This window comes from Scleropages formosus, chromosome 20, assembly GCF_900964775.1.
Source record: "Scleropages formosus chromosome 20, fSclFor1.1, whole genome shotgun sequence".
Taxonomy (NCBI): Eukaryota; Metazoa; Chordata; class Actinopteri; order Osteoglossiformes; family Osteoglossidae; genus Scleropages; species Scleropages formosus.
In genome coordinates, this window is record NC_041825.1 from 16,905,897 (window position 1) to 16,921,805 (window position 15,909).

Below are 15,909 nucleotides of genomic sequence, written 5' to 3' on the forward strand. Positions count from 1 at the left end.
TGACCCAGGCCGAACCAGCTCAGTGTGCTTCACAGCGCGCGTGCATGCTTAAGGGAGAAATGTTAAACATTATTGCTTTTCAGACTGTGGCACTGTGGCAGAGCGTTTTCACAAAGTGCTTGAGTTCATGGTCTCATTACGACGACATAAAGCGAAGCAGTTCAGGAGTAGGATTTTTCACAAGTTGCTAACTGTTTATTTGATCTTTCTTTTATTTATTTCACACAGTTCAAGACCTGTATTATTGAATTGTTGTTTGTGAACAGAATTGTGTACTCTGTTCTGCAGAAATTCTTCCAGAATATGGGTTCATTTAATATGACTAAATGACAGTTAACATGAATGAATAATTAATTACCACAAAAGCAAACCTTCAACTTTAGCTACATAATTAACAAATGTACTCGATTTATAAACCTATTACCTATTATAAACCTATTACTTAGGTTTTGCATTTTTCATCTTATCATTAATTGAGTTTATGCATTAACTACAGCGTTATCATGTTACTTCAGAGTGCTTGAAATGATAAAAAAGCAAATAATTTTTCAGACTTAATTGGAGAAAAAATCAGAAAAACATGCAAAGGTTCCATAAAAAAATGCATTTTAGTTCATGTAATATTTTTTTCATTTCCGTGCACATCATTAAATTCTTTCACCTACAACATGCATTCCGAAAATGAAAAGCAACATATGAGGTAACCAGCGTAAAAAAAGCAGTAATTCCACATTTATCTTTGATTGAGACTAATCCCTTTATTAAATATTGGGGAGGAATAAGTATACTTTAGATAAGGAATCCAGAAGCAGAGTTCCTTGTTTTAATGCACACAGACACCATGGAGCTCTCATTAATTGAGCAAGAGGTGGATGGTATGAATGAAGGCAACAGCTTCAGTGGTGTGGGCCAAGTCTCTCTTTTTCAGAGAAAGCATGTCAGAAGCTATGCCAGCTGTGTTGATCCTACTGCTACAGAGGGTGAGCATCCAGCTGTTGCAATGCATGTTTGCAATGCAACTTCAAGTTCTTTTTTTTTTTTTTTTTTTTCCCCCTGGCTCTGTAACATGGAAAAGAATTGGATACCAAAATAGTGAATAAATAAATAATACATGAATTTATTATTTTTTTTTTAAAAAAAAAAAGAATAACAGTAACACAGAAAAGGGGAACATTTAAAAATTGTGCTCCGTAGAGTTTTACATTATCCCAAAAAGTACTGCAAAGTTATGGGTCTTGACTGAATACATCTGAACACGTTTAACGCTTCTCATTATCTGTGTCATTACCTGGAACAAAGCTCCCTTGGACCACTTCTTTGTACGCCCACCAGCCTTCATGAATTTTTGGTGGATTTGGCTGTGCGGCTGGAAGAAAAACAAATGAAAACAGTCATTTACAAGTCATTTTGATTAAAGGCTAAATCACTTCTACATTTACAGTGTTCCTCCACCTTTCCTGCATTTATTCTGTGTGTAGGGCAGTTATAGAATCCATTATGAGGCTTCAAGGCTTTCCAAACCCCAGGTGATGATTTATTAATTTCAAGTTATGAGTTGAATAAGGAATGCAAGACTGCAGTACCGAAGACAGTGGCTGAGATAGGTGAAGGTCCCAAAACAAAAGGAGGTTGCAACTAAATTACTAAAGAAGGTTTCAAGGCTTTAATACAAGAGCTTTTCTATAAATGCTGACACTGAAAAACAAGACTTAATAGGGGGAAAGAGCTCGCCTGATTCCAATTTAATGGAAGTGTAAGTAGTTTAATCCCCTCACAGAGAAAGAGAACACAAAAAGCTTCTCAATTTGGGAATGCGAGGAGGGGGCAGACTGGAGACTGAAAAGCTGCTCCTGTCTTTAAGACTTTCTGTGAGAAGTAACAAAACACAGAGTGAGAGTTTCCATCAAGCACCAACACGGATCTGCTGTTGTGCATTAAAATTCTGTCTAGAATCCCATGCTCTTAATAGGCTTTCCACGGATACTCTGTATTCTAGAAAACTACGGACTCAGTTATATACGTATTACAAAAATAATTTCGAAATTGACCACCCTGTCTCCACGCTACTTTAGACTGACATCCAATGCTACAATAAAACGCAGGGGAGTGTTCCTTGATTTAATGATGTATCCACTACTTCCCACCTTAGTCTTAACAGTATTCAAGTTCCCTGTGAGTCCAGCTGTACCTTGACTGAAGGATAATTGTGTCATATAGCTTACAACCCGCATTGTGTGGTATATGAACTCAGTTATGAAAACCCACTATGGCTATCTAGGGCACTTACACGCAACAGTTTATGGGCCTTAGCCTAAATTCGGTGGGAAATAAAAGATTCATTACCTTTTTCGACCATTATAAGTGTGGACTGCTAATGGTCAGAATAGCTGGTAGAACAGTTTCCAACCATGAAACAGTCACGTAGCTCAGGTATCAGACTTACTTACGTGTTTTGGTATCTGGGAAAAATTATTTAATACAGGCCCCGTCAATGCTGCAGCCTTACAGCCTGTGCGCTGTTTCCATGCGGGCTCAAATCCAGCTCTGTCTGTGTGACATTTGTATGTTTTCGTTGTGTCTGCGAGAACTTCTACTTGGATCTCCGGTAGTTCCATTTAGGTGAATTGCTGACTCCATAATGCCAATAGAGAATGCCTGTTTCAGTGAATATTTAATATATGAATACGTGGCTACCCTTCGAGGGACTGACATCCTGTCCAGGGTGTACCTTGATTATTGTAGCACTATGTGTCTCTGGGATGGGTTCTAAACCACCATGACTCTGATCTGGATAAGTGGTTAACAATAGTGAGCAAGGAAATGAGTGAGTAGTCCCTACCCTCTGAGTGTTAAACCACAACTTATCACAACTCTTGAATTATCAAGAGAAATGTAGGCAGAATATAAAAGAAAGAGACATTTTCTGACTCACACAAAACTTTCCTTTTTTATTTTCAAGATAATGTTCCAAATATGGTTCAAAATGCCTCGTGTCTAAATGAGACAGCATTAATGCAGACTCAAGGAGAAGCACCTTACACATTACGCATGAGGCACACCAACGCTGTTGTCTCTCCTGCCACCGCTGACTGTTTGCACACATATATATATAATTCTCAACCACAAGTGGACACAGCATATTATTTCTGACTGTAGTGGGTTGACAGGGCAAAAGTCAGTGATGAACACGGTGCTAGGTGCTGCTGCAACTTTGGCAAGGACTGGACACCCTTGGCTTTCAGGCTCAGGAAACAACAACCATCAATGAATGGCTGTGTCTGGGCACAATATCTGAGCCAGGAAAAGAACTGATGCCTGTAAGGGACCAAGAAAAAGTGCACTGACTTAGTGAAGTCTTCGGCATACCAATGGCACAAAATCATTGTGCTCTCGTTAAGCAGGACACATCGGTTGCTTTCTGTGACTTTCCGAGCCTGACATTCGATAGGTTAAATTACCCTGTCACCTGTAGTAATGGCCTCTCTGACTAACGAAGTGAGATGCTGCGCTTACTGCCAAAGCCAGTCACTGGAGCATTTGACTGTCAGTTAATTAAAATTAAATGACAGACAAAATAAAATTACAGGAAAAATATTTAATCAATATTACAGCCTTTATAGATTAGTTTTTCAAAGGCATGTATGCATAGACATAGTGACACATTTATTTTCTTGGTCATCACAAATCTTGTTGCTTTGAAAAGTGCAATTTATTTTGGCATGCTGATTAGGATTTAAAGAAGAAAGATTTTACTTGCACAGGGAAAAAAAATATATATACAGAAAAAATTCACAAATTTTCATGGTCTCTTCACAACATTAAGTGACAAAAGACATCCTGGAAAGAATATGAAAAGCATTGTCCCTGTGAGGCATAAATCTCATATTAAAGGGCATGGTGACCTTTTTTAGATTCCTCTCCACCCATTGAGCAGGAAATTCATTGTTGTAAACCATCCAAAGGGTCCCAGTACACTTGCACAAAAACAGCAAGGGTCTCTCCATGCCAATGTATGAAACACACGAGGGATATGAAAAATATGATGCAATTTAAAGAATAATTTGTATTCTCTAAATTTTAAAACAGTATTTTATTGCTCGTCAAGAGACTAAATTGTTGCATTACTAACAATGTAACAATGTTGCAGTACTAACATACATACTATGTGCTCGTGTTTGCGATACTTTGGCTAATTATAACAAGTAGGACATAAATACAGAAGAAATGTGGTGCAGGTTGATAGGAGTGTGGGCATGCACTTTATTATGTGAACCCCAAAACCCACTTAAACTACCCAGGAATGTCCTTTACTCATAAAAGATTTCCATTGTTTCATGCAGAGTTAACAGGGCATCGTTGGACAGTATTCTGTTAACAGAGGTATTGTGACTTCATGGTGAGTAATGCATTTTGATCGGTCTGCATTGTTCACCCATTATCCACAAGGACTATGTATACTGCATAGGGAGTGATGAAGAAATATATTTGTAGAACAGGATCTCTCTTTCTCACTTTGAATCTGCTGCATCTTTTTTTCTCCTTGCATCGCATTTAACATCATATATACCTGTCACGCCCTCCACCTCAGCGCAATGAGGAGCACCTGCAGCACATCAGGGGATGAGGGTATAAAAGGAAGCGCGGAACACACACAAATGCGAAACCTTGTTCAGCCTTGTTACTCACTCTGGCTTCTTGCATTAGTCTTCCTGCATTCCCTGATCCCTCGTCCTTGTCCTCACCTTCGTCCACCCCTCGCCTTCATCCTTGTTTCCCTGCCCGTTCCTGTTATCCACGACTTCCTGGTTTACCATGACTTCTCATTTTAACCTTCTAGCGTCCAGCATTTTCAGACAGTTTCCAATGGATCATTTATAGTAAATTGCCATGGTAGACCCCATAAAGTGGCAAAAGGATGCAAATTTCCGCAGTTTTGCATTGTTATGGATTGCATCTGTATTGAATTGTTAAATACTTTCTAATATATCAAGCAAGAAAAGTAGGATCTGAAAATGTATGGATGAATAGATGAAAGGTTGGCAGAATTTTTGCAAAAACACATGCACAGCACTGTGATAAGTATACCTTTACTCAGTTTTTTGAACCTAATGTGTTCCTGAGAATCAATTTAATGTTAGTGTCAGACAAAGTTACCATCCAGTGGCTAGAACTATTAGGCTTTTATGGTCTTAGTCATCTGGGGGTATTTCCAATAGTCACAAGTCAAGCAAAACAAACAAAAAAAAAAAAAATTCAAAAAGACTAGAAACATAACTGAACTCAAAACATTAACCTGGAACCTATAATAAAGAAAAAACGTAAAACGAGAGCTCAGTCAGTCAGTCACCATCTCTGCTTCTCACATTCACCCTGTTGCCTTCTGCTCTTTTTCAAAGGGTAAATAATAATAAAAAAAAAGTGTGAAAAATCATGTCTTTTGATTCATTACTACCCAGTGCTCTGTGGATAGGATTTCTCACCTCAGAGATAACCCGGATGGCCATTGCCACATAATTTAGGAGAAACTGATGGAAATTGCAATGAACATCAACAGAAACCATAGGTAAAATGCAATATTGAATGTTTAATACAACTCTAATCACAAGAATCATATGTATGGTTGCTCTTGTCATTTCATCATTGGTGACTAGCAAACATGATGTAACAGAACTCAGAATAAAAGCACCATGGGTATACTGCTTTGCATGCCAGAATGAAGAAGCTAATGTGCCCAAAACAAACCTGATGCAATGGTGGGGAGGTCAGCTGGACAAACAAATTGTACTTTAACTATCCAATCTGCACTGCACAGTCTACCTTATCAGCATCTTGTACTTCAGATTCAGGCCTACCTCTTCATCTGGCATATATTAGTCTAAGTGATATGTAAACAACATGTAGCAAGGTGCAGTTCAATGAAAATAATACTATGATAAACTAGGCATCCAGCAAGCTTTAACTAGGTGCACATGGATTCATAATATGACTCATTTCACATCTGTTTGGGTGTATGATTACATTTTTATTGAAATAAAGAATTAAAGGATTTATTAAGGACAGTACACCATCAGCCCATGGGTGTCCTTCTCATAGTGTAACTTGACATAAGATGATGTAGAGAAGCAATAATGATTTGTCAGCCATGTGCTGTTTAGGGGATTAAAGGCAATGAGTTTGAGAGGCTTGAAAAGAAGCTCTAGCTAGTCTGTGGGCTTCTATGAATGCTGCACAGCTTCCTGTAGCATGCTCTGAAAACAAAGCAGTTCTGTCTAAATCCACATCATTTTTCATCATCAGTGCATGCAGAGCTGTTGCCTTAGGTTTGGCCGCTTTATAGGCTATAGAACAGTATCACAGACCATTTTCATTTACCTCTGTACTGGTTCGAGTCAGGGCTAATTATTTTAAGATGATTGATGGTTTAGGGATCCATTATGTCTCCCTGAGGTCATTTTGACATTGCATTTATTTCTTGGAGAAGAATAACTGATGGTCTATTTGTATGTCAAGCAAATTGTGTAGAATCGGGCACATTTCAAGACATTATTAATATTAATTGATAAGTGATTACAATGAACAGCTAATCTTGTGTTCTTAGGGTTTGATGAATTAATAATTTAGATGAATTAGTCCTTAAATTCAGTATGCCATTATTTATTTTTTCTATTCAATTTAATGAGTACTCCTTAACACTTCATTTGACATTATCTCTATAGTATTACTTGGTATGTGAGAAGTTCAAATCTCTACATCTCAGCTGTTCCACAATCTGTTTGTTTGGCATGTGTCACAGGGTCACATGTTGCTTTAATGGTGTCACAATGGGATGAAACTTCAATATATAATGAATGGATCTGTGATGAGATGCTAACGAAAGAACTATCAAACTCTGAAGAAGAGTTTACATCACCAGAGGAGCTAAAGCAACCTTTTGCATTGCCCTTGCAAACAAGCCCACTGGTCATGGTGCAAGGAAAGGCCACCCCACTTTGGCTGTGCTGATGACCTACCTCCTGTGCTGCAAATACTCCAACTTGGTTTAGTGGCAAATATGGTATTGACTACCTCTGCATGGATTCACCACAGTCAGCCTCCATTGTCATACCATAGTGACCTGTGACAATGGCCTTGTTCTTTATGGATGCTGTGCCTACGGAGTTCCAATCGAGTGAGTGAAAGAACTGGTGAGGCTCAGGAGATGGCAAGGGATGGACGTGCCTCTCAAGCTGTGCTGAACTTTGGGCTGAAAGAATGGAGGAGTGGCCACTGCCTGGCCATGGCCCTACAATACTGGTTACAGTTATGAGTTTTCCAAAAGAGACCTGAAAAAGACTGGCCACATATGTGTGCAGACGCAATGGGGGGCAGTGGGAACTAGGCCATGGATTCGTTCCCAGTCTGCACTGTGGAGTAACTTCATTGGTGTTGTCTTACTAGACTTAAACTTCAGGGATATTGGCTACCAATCCATCTTGTGGCGAGTGACTCCCCACCACAAGCAAAGACCATGACCAGGAGGATCAAAAGTGTGGGTACACCTTCATATCAAGAGCCAACTCATGTTGGTAGCAGGAGTGACGTGAGCTTTTGGGTTGTTGAGGACAGCTGAACATGGGTGGGTGGGAGTGTATTGACAGGATGAGTTGAACCTTCCCATCATCTCTTGCCCTGTAGCATGTATGTGCTATTTTACATTTACATTTATTCATTTAGCAGACGCTTTTGTCCAAAGTGATGTACATCTCAGCAAAAGTACAATTTATGCATTACATTGAGAGAAGGAGAAATAGCTGCAAACCTAGTTTGTTCCCTACCACTTGCTGCACCGAGGCTCATCGTTCAAACAGGTGCATTTAGCTGAAGCTTTTTTCCAAAGAAACTTGCAATGTTTAGCTGCTTATACTGTTTAACCCATTTATACAGCTGGGTAATTTTACTGGAGCAATTTACAGTAAGTACCTTGATCAAGGGCATTACAGCTAGAGGTGGGATTCAAACCTATGACCTTTGAGCCCAAAGACCACAACCACTACAATACCATCTGACCTTACCTAAAGATGCCCTGCACCAAAGATGATTTTAATCATTTTAGTAAGCATGGTGTCTTGTGTTTGTGTTTTTTTGTTCATGGTTCTTGAGTGCCTTGTTTTGGTTTTTGCATATGTGTATTTGTAATATGTGTCACCAACTGCTAGTATGTCTTCTGTTGTATTTCAGGGCCTTCTTTTGTTTGTGTCAGTTATGAGTAGGGAAAAACAGGGTTTGTGCTTACTCCTCACTTTAGAAAACTTGAAATAAAAGAACAAACTGTGACCCTTCTGTTCCCAGAATCATCTGTAGTCACAGTAATGATACATTTATGCATTTAAAAATGTTTGTGATATTATAAATAATCGTTTAATAGATTAAACATTTTTTATAAGCATGAAACTTTTTTAATAGTAAGGGTAAATTAAAGTCTGCCAAGCTCTTATGCTGCAGTATTTTTATTACTGCCATATTTTAGAAACCCTACTCTTTTCTCTGGACCAACACTGCTTAGTATATTCTAAGCGTAGGGTCTACTTTAGTAATATCATTGAAACGAATACTTTGAGGGTCCACTTTCTTCTTTTGAACTTACTAATTAGCAGGAAAGTTCAATACAGCCTCACAGAATATAAAAAGTGCACATCTCTGTACTGTTTCTTATTTCATGCTCTTATAGAGATATTATCATAGGCAAATTAAAATGTGAGGGTGACAGCTTTCACCACGATGTGGATGGTAATGAGGAATAATGAATCTTCTCTTTTCACTTCCACCTTTGTGCAGTTGTACAACTAATAAAAAAATCTGTAAATGCAGTGCTAGTTTGTTATTAATACAGACTCATACAATGAAATACACCATCTGAATCACAGATTTTTTCCAAAGAAATGCTCCAAAATCTATAAGACTTTAGCTCATTAAATAATGTTGAAATGGAAAACATTAAAGATCTAATCCACCCCTATACAAGTTAAATGCCAGTAGGTGCCAAACAGACTGTTGATAAGACTCTTGGTAGAGACTATCTAGTCAAATTTGAATCAAGTAAATCTTTATGAGAACCATTAATTAAATCTGATTTACACCTGAAAAGTGACATATAATTGCAGCTTAAATAGAACTGAATCTAGGATACATTGTTCAAATCTATGTCCTGAACTATCAGAATGAAGTGGATCATAGCCAGAAATATAATGTATAACAATTCATTTTGGACTTAAACATGTAAATCTGTATATTAGGGAATTTGTGTACTATTGAGCTAAAAACAAAATACTAACAAATTCATATAAATTCGTAAATTCGTACTAATTCATATAATGTCATTCATTCTGTTTCAAACATTTAAAAACCAACAATTTTAAACACAAAACAAATCAACAGTGCATAAAGAAAACAGTCCACACCTATTCCAAAGACCCCACAGGAACAAAGCCACACAGTTAATAAATAGTTCATTTTCGTGTAATTGTCAAACACAGCCATTAATATTCATCAGAGAGTCCAGGCAATCCGGCAGCTCACCCATGCAGTGTGAAATGGAAAGTAGCAAAAGGCCACGTTTAAATGAAACTTGACCTTGCAGACAGCTGTGCATACTGACTAATGAGATAATTATGTTTCACCCAACACTGTTTGAGGCACCAAATAGTGGATACAACTGCATTAGGGGCAATTTAGGGGCCTCACATCTTGAGCAGGACATATTCAAACAAATCAATATAATACAAATCCCAAAGACCCCGAAATGCTTAAGAAATAACAACTGCACTTTGCTTCCCTTACTTTTAATCAGTTTTTGATGTTGAGTTCATTATCCTAACAGCATATAGGTAAATCTGTCTATCGACTGTCTAAACAAAGTATATTGTACAATTTTAGTTAAGTGTCTACAGGAAGCAGCAAGTAGAGTAGTGGATAAGGATATGGACTGCAGGCTATGTTTTTAAGTTTATTCATTTAGCTGAAGTTTTTCTTTGAAGCAACTTGCAACTGATAGCAAAAAATGTGCGTTTCACAGCAGGTGAAGATCTGCACACTTAATTTGTCTGATGCCACCACTTTTGCCAGCACATATTACTTATGCAGCTGCTTGAAGAAGTAAGCCAGATAGGAAGTACAAAGGTGATTTTAGATTTTAGGTTGCCTGTTCAAGCCCCACTCCTGCACTATCGCAGCAGTACTCTTGAGCATGGTAACTTGAAGTGCTCCACTATAAAACACTGCAAGTCACTGCAAACAAAAGCCTTGGCTAAAGTAACTAATTCATTATTATATAAGAACTCATTAAAAAGAAAAGCCCGAACCAGCCCATGAGCATAACCTAAAAGTGTTAAAGGTAATTAAAACATCCATCACAGAAATTGTGAAGTTAATTACAAGCTCTCTTGAATAGTATCTAGTTATAAAATCTAAATTTATGTACCCACTTCAGCTGTATCCTATTACAGTGTTCACAGGTGGAAAGGAGGTGGTTCAGTAGTTAAGGAAGTTAATAAGTATTAATAATTAAAAAATAAACTCATACATTTCTGTGTTACAAAGTTAGTCAGTATAAGGTACTGCATCTGAATGACAGACATTGTGGATCATCAACTACCGGCATCATTCCCTAAATGAAACACTGGAATGTGGGTGCCTAATTCAAATGAGTGGTGACAAACCGAAGAATACAGTTTCCAATTGAATTACTGAACAACACTGCAGCCTGTCCCACTTACCAAGGTTGCCCCCCAACTATAAAGTTAAATGTTAAAACTTACCGAGATGTACAGCATATGCACTAGCTAACTTAACTCTGCTTGGAACAGAAACAATAAAAATTATCAAAAATAAAATTGTAAAAAGTATTACAATGGCAGGTTTACAAGTGACTGATTTATAATTTAATTTTAAATTCTAAAACAATGATATTGTAATAGTGGATTCTTTTTAAACTTCTTCCTAAAGGGTTTTAGCACTTTAATCCCAGGCCTTACTGCGGAATCCTTGAGTACATAATTTTATAAACTACTGCACGGTGTGTTGGTGAAAGTTAGACAATAAAGCTACACTTCAGGACTGGCATTTGGTGGCTTTTAAGCAAATAAATTAGACAAAGTAATATTTACTCTGTCAGTGCTACTCTGCTTAGTGGAGTTATTACAATTTCAGATAAATAAATAATGAAAAAACATCCCCTGTGCCGAATGTTTATCTGCATAGGATTATCGGATTAGCAGCTAGAGTTTCTCGCTACAGAGGAGACGGAGAATTGGAGCACTCGGATCCAAGGAGCCTGCAAAGGCACCAACCCTCACTTGCAGGCTTGAAAATCCTTAACCATGAAACTCAGTCTTGATGAATAACATTCAGACCTCACACACACTTTGATTCACTAAGACATATCAGAATGTTAGGCCACCTCACTCAGGGGACGTGAAAGCTCTATGGACTGGGCTCCTACTCCAGAGGTGACAGCGGTTATGTGTCACCATTCGGCCAGCTCCAGTAGGCACATTCGAACGATACCACGTAAGACACAGCAGCGTCTCGTTTCGGTGGGCTTGCATCACAGTGCCGTAGGCCAAGTTGGAGTGGCAAACGTCTGCTGTGACACCTAGTTCAGTCCCTGCCAAGTGGTTTGCCAGCTCAGCTGAGATGCGCTCGGGGGAGATATATAGGTCTAGCCATTTTGTTTATCACTCAATCGTTCATCCCACCTCTTGCTTGTGGTCTAGGCCACACAGGTCAACCTGTAAAACTGACTTTTACACATGCAAGCTGATGAGAGAACCATTTCTTTCTGGTTTTTCCAGAGTCTGAGTGAAATATAACCGCTATAATCACACTTATTCCCTATGGACTAATTGAGGCTTTCTTCCATCTTATTATTAAGATTTTCTCTTTCCTTCTTTTGCACTGGCTTAATATATAGATGGCACTAAGGCAGAAGGATACGTTGATTTAATTTCAACAACCAATTTTTCCCATGTACCTGTATGTTTCAAGTAGTACTAAAATATTAAGAAAAATAAAATATTGATTTTACCTTTCATTTTACTTTACTTGCTGTGATATCGTAAGTAGTAATATATAAACAAAGGTATAGAATACAAAACATGTTAATACAAACACTGAGCCACATAAAAAAAGTTAAACCAAAATTTGTTTCGATAGCAGTTCCATTCTCTTTCTACCGTACAAAATATTTTAAGACTGTTAAAAAAATAAAGAGAGAGCAATTATGAACAAAACCAAAAAATCACCCAAAGGTGATTACATTTACATTTATTCATTTAGCAGATGCTTTTCTCCAAATCTCACAGAAAACAAAATATGTGTATTACATTAGCAGAAATACTTGGATTCAGACGCGTAATTCTTAAGTACAGTGAGTTTGTTTCTTTCCACCATATGAATCAGTGTACATCACATGAGTACCTGTACAAAACGTTATCCAAATATCGACGATTCCTTCATAGTAATTTATATATGTAGATATAATATATATGTGCATATGTATATATACGTATTAAAATGCTTAGAACTGAGTTGTAACTGCACATGGGAAGCTATCTCACAGTTAACATTTAAAGTAATAAATTAGGTTATTTAGTTGCTGCTCTGGAGGATGTATGAAATAGAGCATATCATGCAGTAAATGGAAGCAAAAAATGCCTCCTTCATAAAAAGGCCAAGCCCCCTAACAGAGCTTTAAATGGCATTCAGCTAACATTAATTACAATCTAAGTGACTGATGGAATGAATGCCATGGATTTAGCTGTGCCATTTTCCTTCTGTCCGCACAGAAATTCCAAGTCACATCTACATCAAATAGATATGGGCTTCGCTACAGTTAACGAAAGTTACAGTGTAACAGTTGCTACATCAGCACTTATGGAGGTGGTGCTCTCAAGTACACTGTAATGTCAATGAAGTGAGAAGAAAAAAAAAAAAAAAAACTAATAAAACTGGAAAAATAAATGTGCAGATGACACTAAACACGTATTGAAACAAAAGGCAACATGATAATAAAAAAAAACTGTGGCAAACTGAAATATTGTTAATATGAAATGTATACTCCAAGGTATAAATCAGCTTGATGAGGTTGTGCATTGATATAGTTCAGGAAGCAGGAACCTAAATAATGTAAGGTACTGAAATTTTTAAAGATTTGAATGGGATACTAGCTGACTAACTAATTATTCTAAATGAACGTAAGGAAACAAACTGTGTCCAGCTGGAAGTAATGACAAAACTATTTATTAGGAGAGGAAATAGCAATGTGAACTCGAGATTATAATGGTTGGTAGAATCAATTATTTGTATGTAATATAGTTGCTTTCAGAACCCGGTTTCTGACAATTATCCTCATTTAAAAAAAAAAAAAAACCTCTAGAATTAACCTAAATCAGAACTGCTCTGGAAGGAAACCTTTAAATCCAATCTTAAGACCCACATGTTCAAAATAATTTACACATAATATTATAAATTAGCATGCCCCTATTTTGTATCCTGTCTCGTGCTCAAAATTATCTTACTGTTACTTTCTTTTTGTTATTTTGTTCTGTTGTTCTGTTGCCATACATATTAAGGTATGTGTGTATGAATAAAAGCGTTTGTATGAATGTAACCTCATGTCCTATGTGTCCAGTATGATCTCTGTAACACTGCATTTGACAAACAATTGGATGGATTCTGTTTTTCTTTCATTAATTAACTTTTTAAATAGCTCTTATTTAATCTAAATTGCTTGTTGCAACTCATACACTGTATCTTTTTTTATTAAGTACTTTTACAAATTGGTTTTAAATGTGTTGCATAAAATAAAGGTTATTACTATTAAAACATTATCGGCTGAGGCAAGTCTCATAATACAATTACTAATCACTTGTGACACTCATAACCCCCTTTTCCTGAGTTATTGGTAAGAATCATTTGCAAAAAGAACAGTAAATCAAATTACCCAAAGTCATTTGCAATAATACAGCTTTTCAAGAGAATTCTATTAAATTTTAATACAGGTGAGAGTCTATTTGCATCTGAGCATTGCATTTACGCAACGCAGGTGGAGGGGTTTCTGCTTGCCTCGTCTAGCATGATGTCAACAAGTCATGTATTTTGAATTAAAATTTCTGTTATTAAAAGCTATTTCTTGTGCTTATTATGTAAATTTTATAGCACAAATTATATTTGCCCATAAATCATCATTCATAAAAAGTAGGCTTTATTATATGATGGAAACTTGTATTTTGCTTCTTAGCTAACAGGTTCCTCTTTGATGAATTCCAATATTGTAGAAAGTTATACAGCTGGGTGTTCGTACTGGGGAAATGCTGAGTAATGCTGAACAATTTTCTTACGCAAGGTAAGCACACAGACACACACAGTCTGAAACCACTTGTCTGGAGTAGGGTTGCGGCGAACCGGAGCCTAACCCAGAAAAACAGGGTGCAAGGGGACACAACCAGGACGGGATGCTAGTCCGTCGCAAGACACCCCAAGCAGGACTCGAACCCCAGACCTGCCAGAGAACAGGACTGGGCCAAACCCGCTGCACCACTGCACCCCAATACAGTAAGTATAGCTGTAATAAAAAAAATGATATTTCGATATATGAGATGTATAACTTTTGTACACACATGATTACTGGTGATGGCACGTTGGCTAATGTAAAAAGCACAGGTGAGCCGTAAGCAATATTACTCTCATATAATCTCACATTCTAACCTCATTATGGAGCATGGATGTGAGTACCTTACTCGGGATCATTCCTGTGTTTAGGGAATTTGAGCAGTTTTGGGAAATTTTCAATAGTAAATGCTTAGGATGTAAAAACATTTTACCACAAGAACAATCTAGCTCTAATACCTCTTCCATGTCATTCATGAATGCATTGCAAGTGTTGGGGTTCTAAAAAATAACCTTCAAAACACCAAAGGAGAGCCATTATCCATTTAAGCAATGCCATGTAACATAAGAAATAAAATGTTCTAAAGTAATTAACATTTCAAAGGAACCCTTAAGTATTGTGTCCACAATGTGTATGATTAAGGAAAATGTAAATGGTTTATACTGTAGGGCTTAGCTCAGTAGCTGAATAATGTTTTATTTGTACACAGTGATTACACACACACACACACACACTTTCAGAACCGCTTGTCCCATATGGGGTCACGGGGAACCGGAGCCTACCCGGCAACACAGGGCGTAAGGCCAGAGGGGGAAGGGGACACACCCAGGACGGGACGCCAGTCCGTCACAAGGCACCCCAGGCGTGACTTGAACCCCAGACCCACCGGAGAGTAGGACTGCGGTCCAACCCACTGCGCCACCGCACCCCCCAGCACAGTGATTACATTTAGTCATTTTTACTTAGCCTTATTAAATAAAGATCAACTGAAGTACTAGAAGAATCAGGAAAACACTGTAATGACAGAGTTGAAGAAATGTTGCACTGCAAACTTTCCAAAAATGTGACAAACGGCAAATATATTTAGACAGCACGACTATTTATAGAGATAACAAGTAATAATTACACAAATTTTAGCTATTCCCATTTAAAACCACTGAGAGACCTATGTAGGCTCGATGATACAGGTAAAAAGGTTTTCTTTTTTGTGGAAAAAAAAGGATAAGGTGAAATAATGTACAGTACAATTAAACCTAGTGTAAATGTAGGGTAAAAGACATTATCGTTTTAAATCTCTTTGTACAGCATGAACACTGAATACCAAATATCGACCGTTACATATGATCCCTGCTCTACAACCTTAATATCGACCAAAAAAATGACAGTCAGCTCAACTGTTTTGCCATAAGAAATTGCTGGAAGGTGGTATGACAGACAAGCCAGCTTCTAAAACAAGCTACTAGCAGCAATTAGCAAAGTGCAGT

At 37.5% G+C, this 15,909-nt stretch overlaps 1 protein-coding gene across 3 annotated transcripts in view; it reads right to left on the reverse strand.

Annotated features, from left to right (window-relative positions):
* Positions 1 to 15,909, reverse strand: part of ca10a (carbonic anhydrase Xa) — a 155,856-nt gene that overhangs the window by 129,039 nt on the left and 10,908 nt on the right. For all 3 annotated transcript variants that reach the window (XM_018761443.2, XM_018761444.2, XM_029246529.1), the window contains exon 3: positions 1,289 to 1,366. In XM_018761443.2, the coding sequence (XP_018616959.1) occupies positions 1,289 to 1,366 (78 nt within the window). The remainder of the gene's footprint in view (positions 1 to 1,288; positions 1,367 to 15,909) is intronic.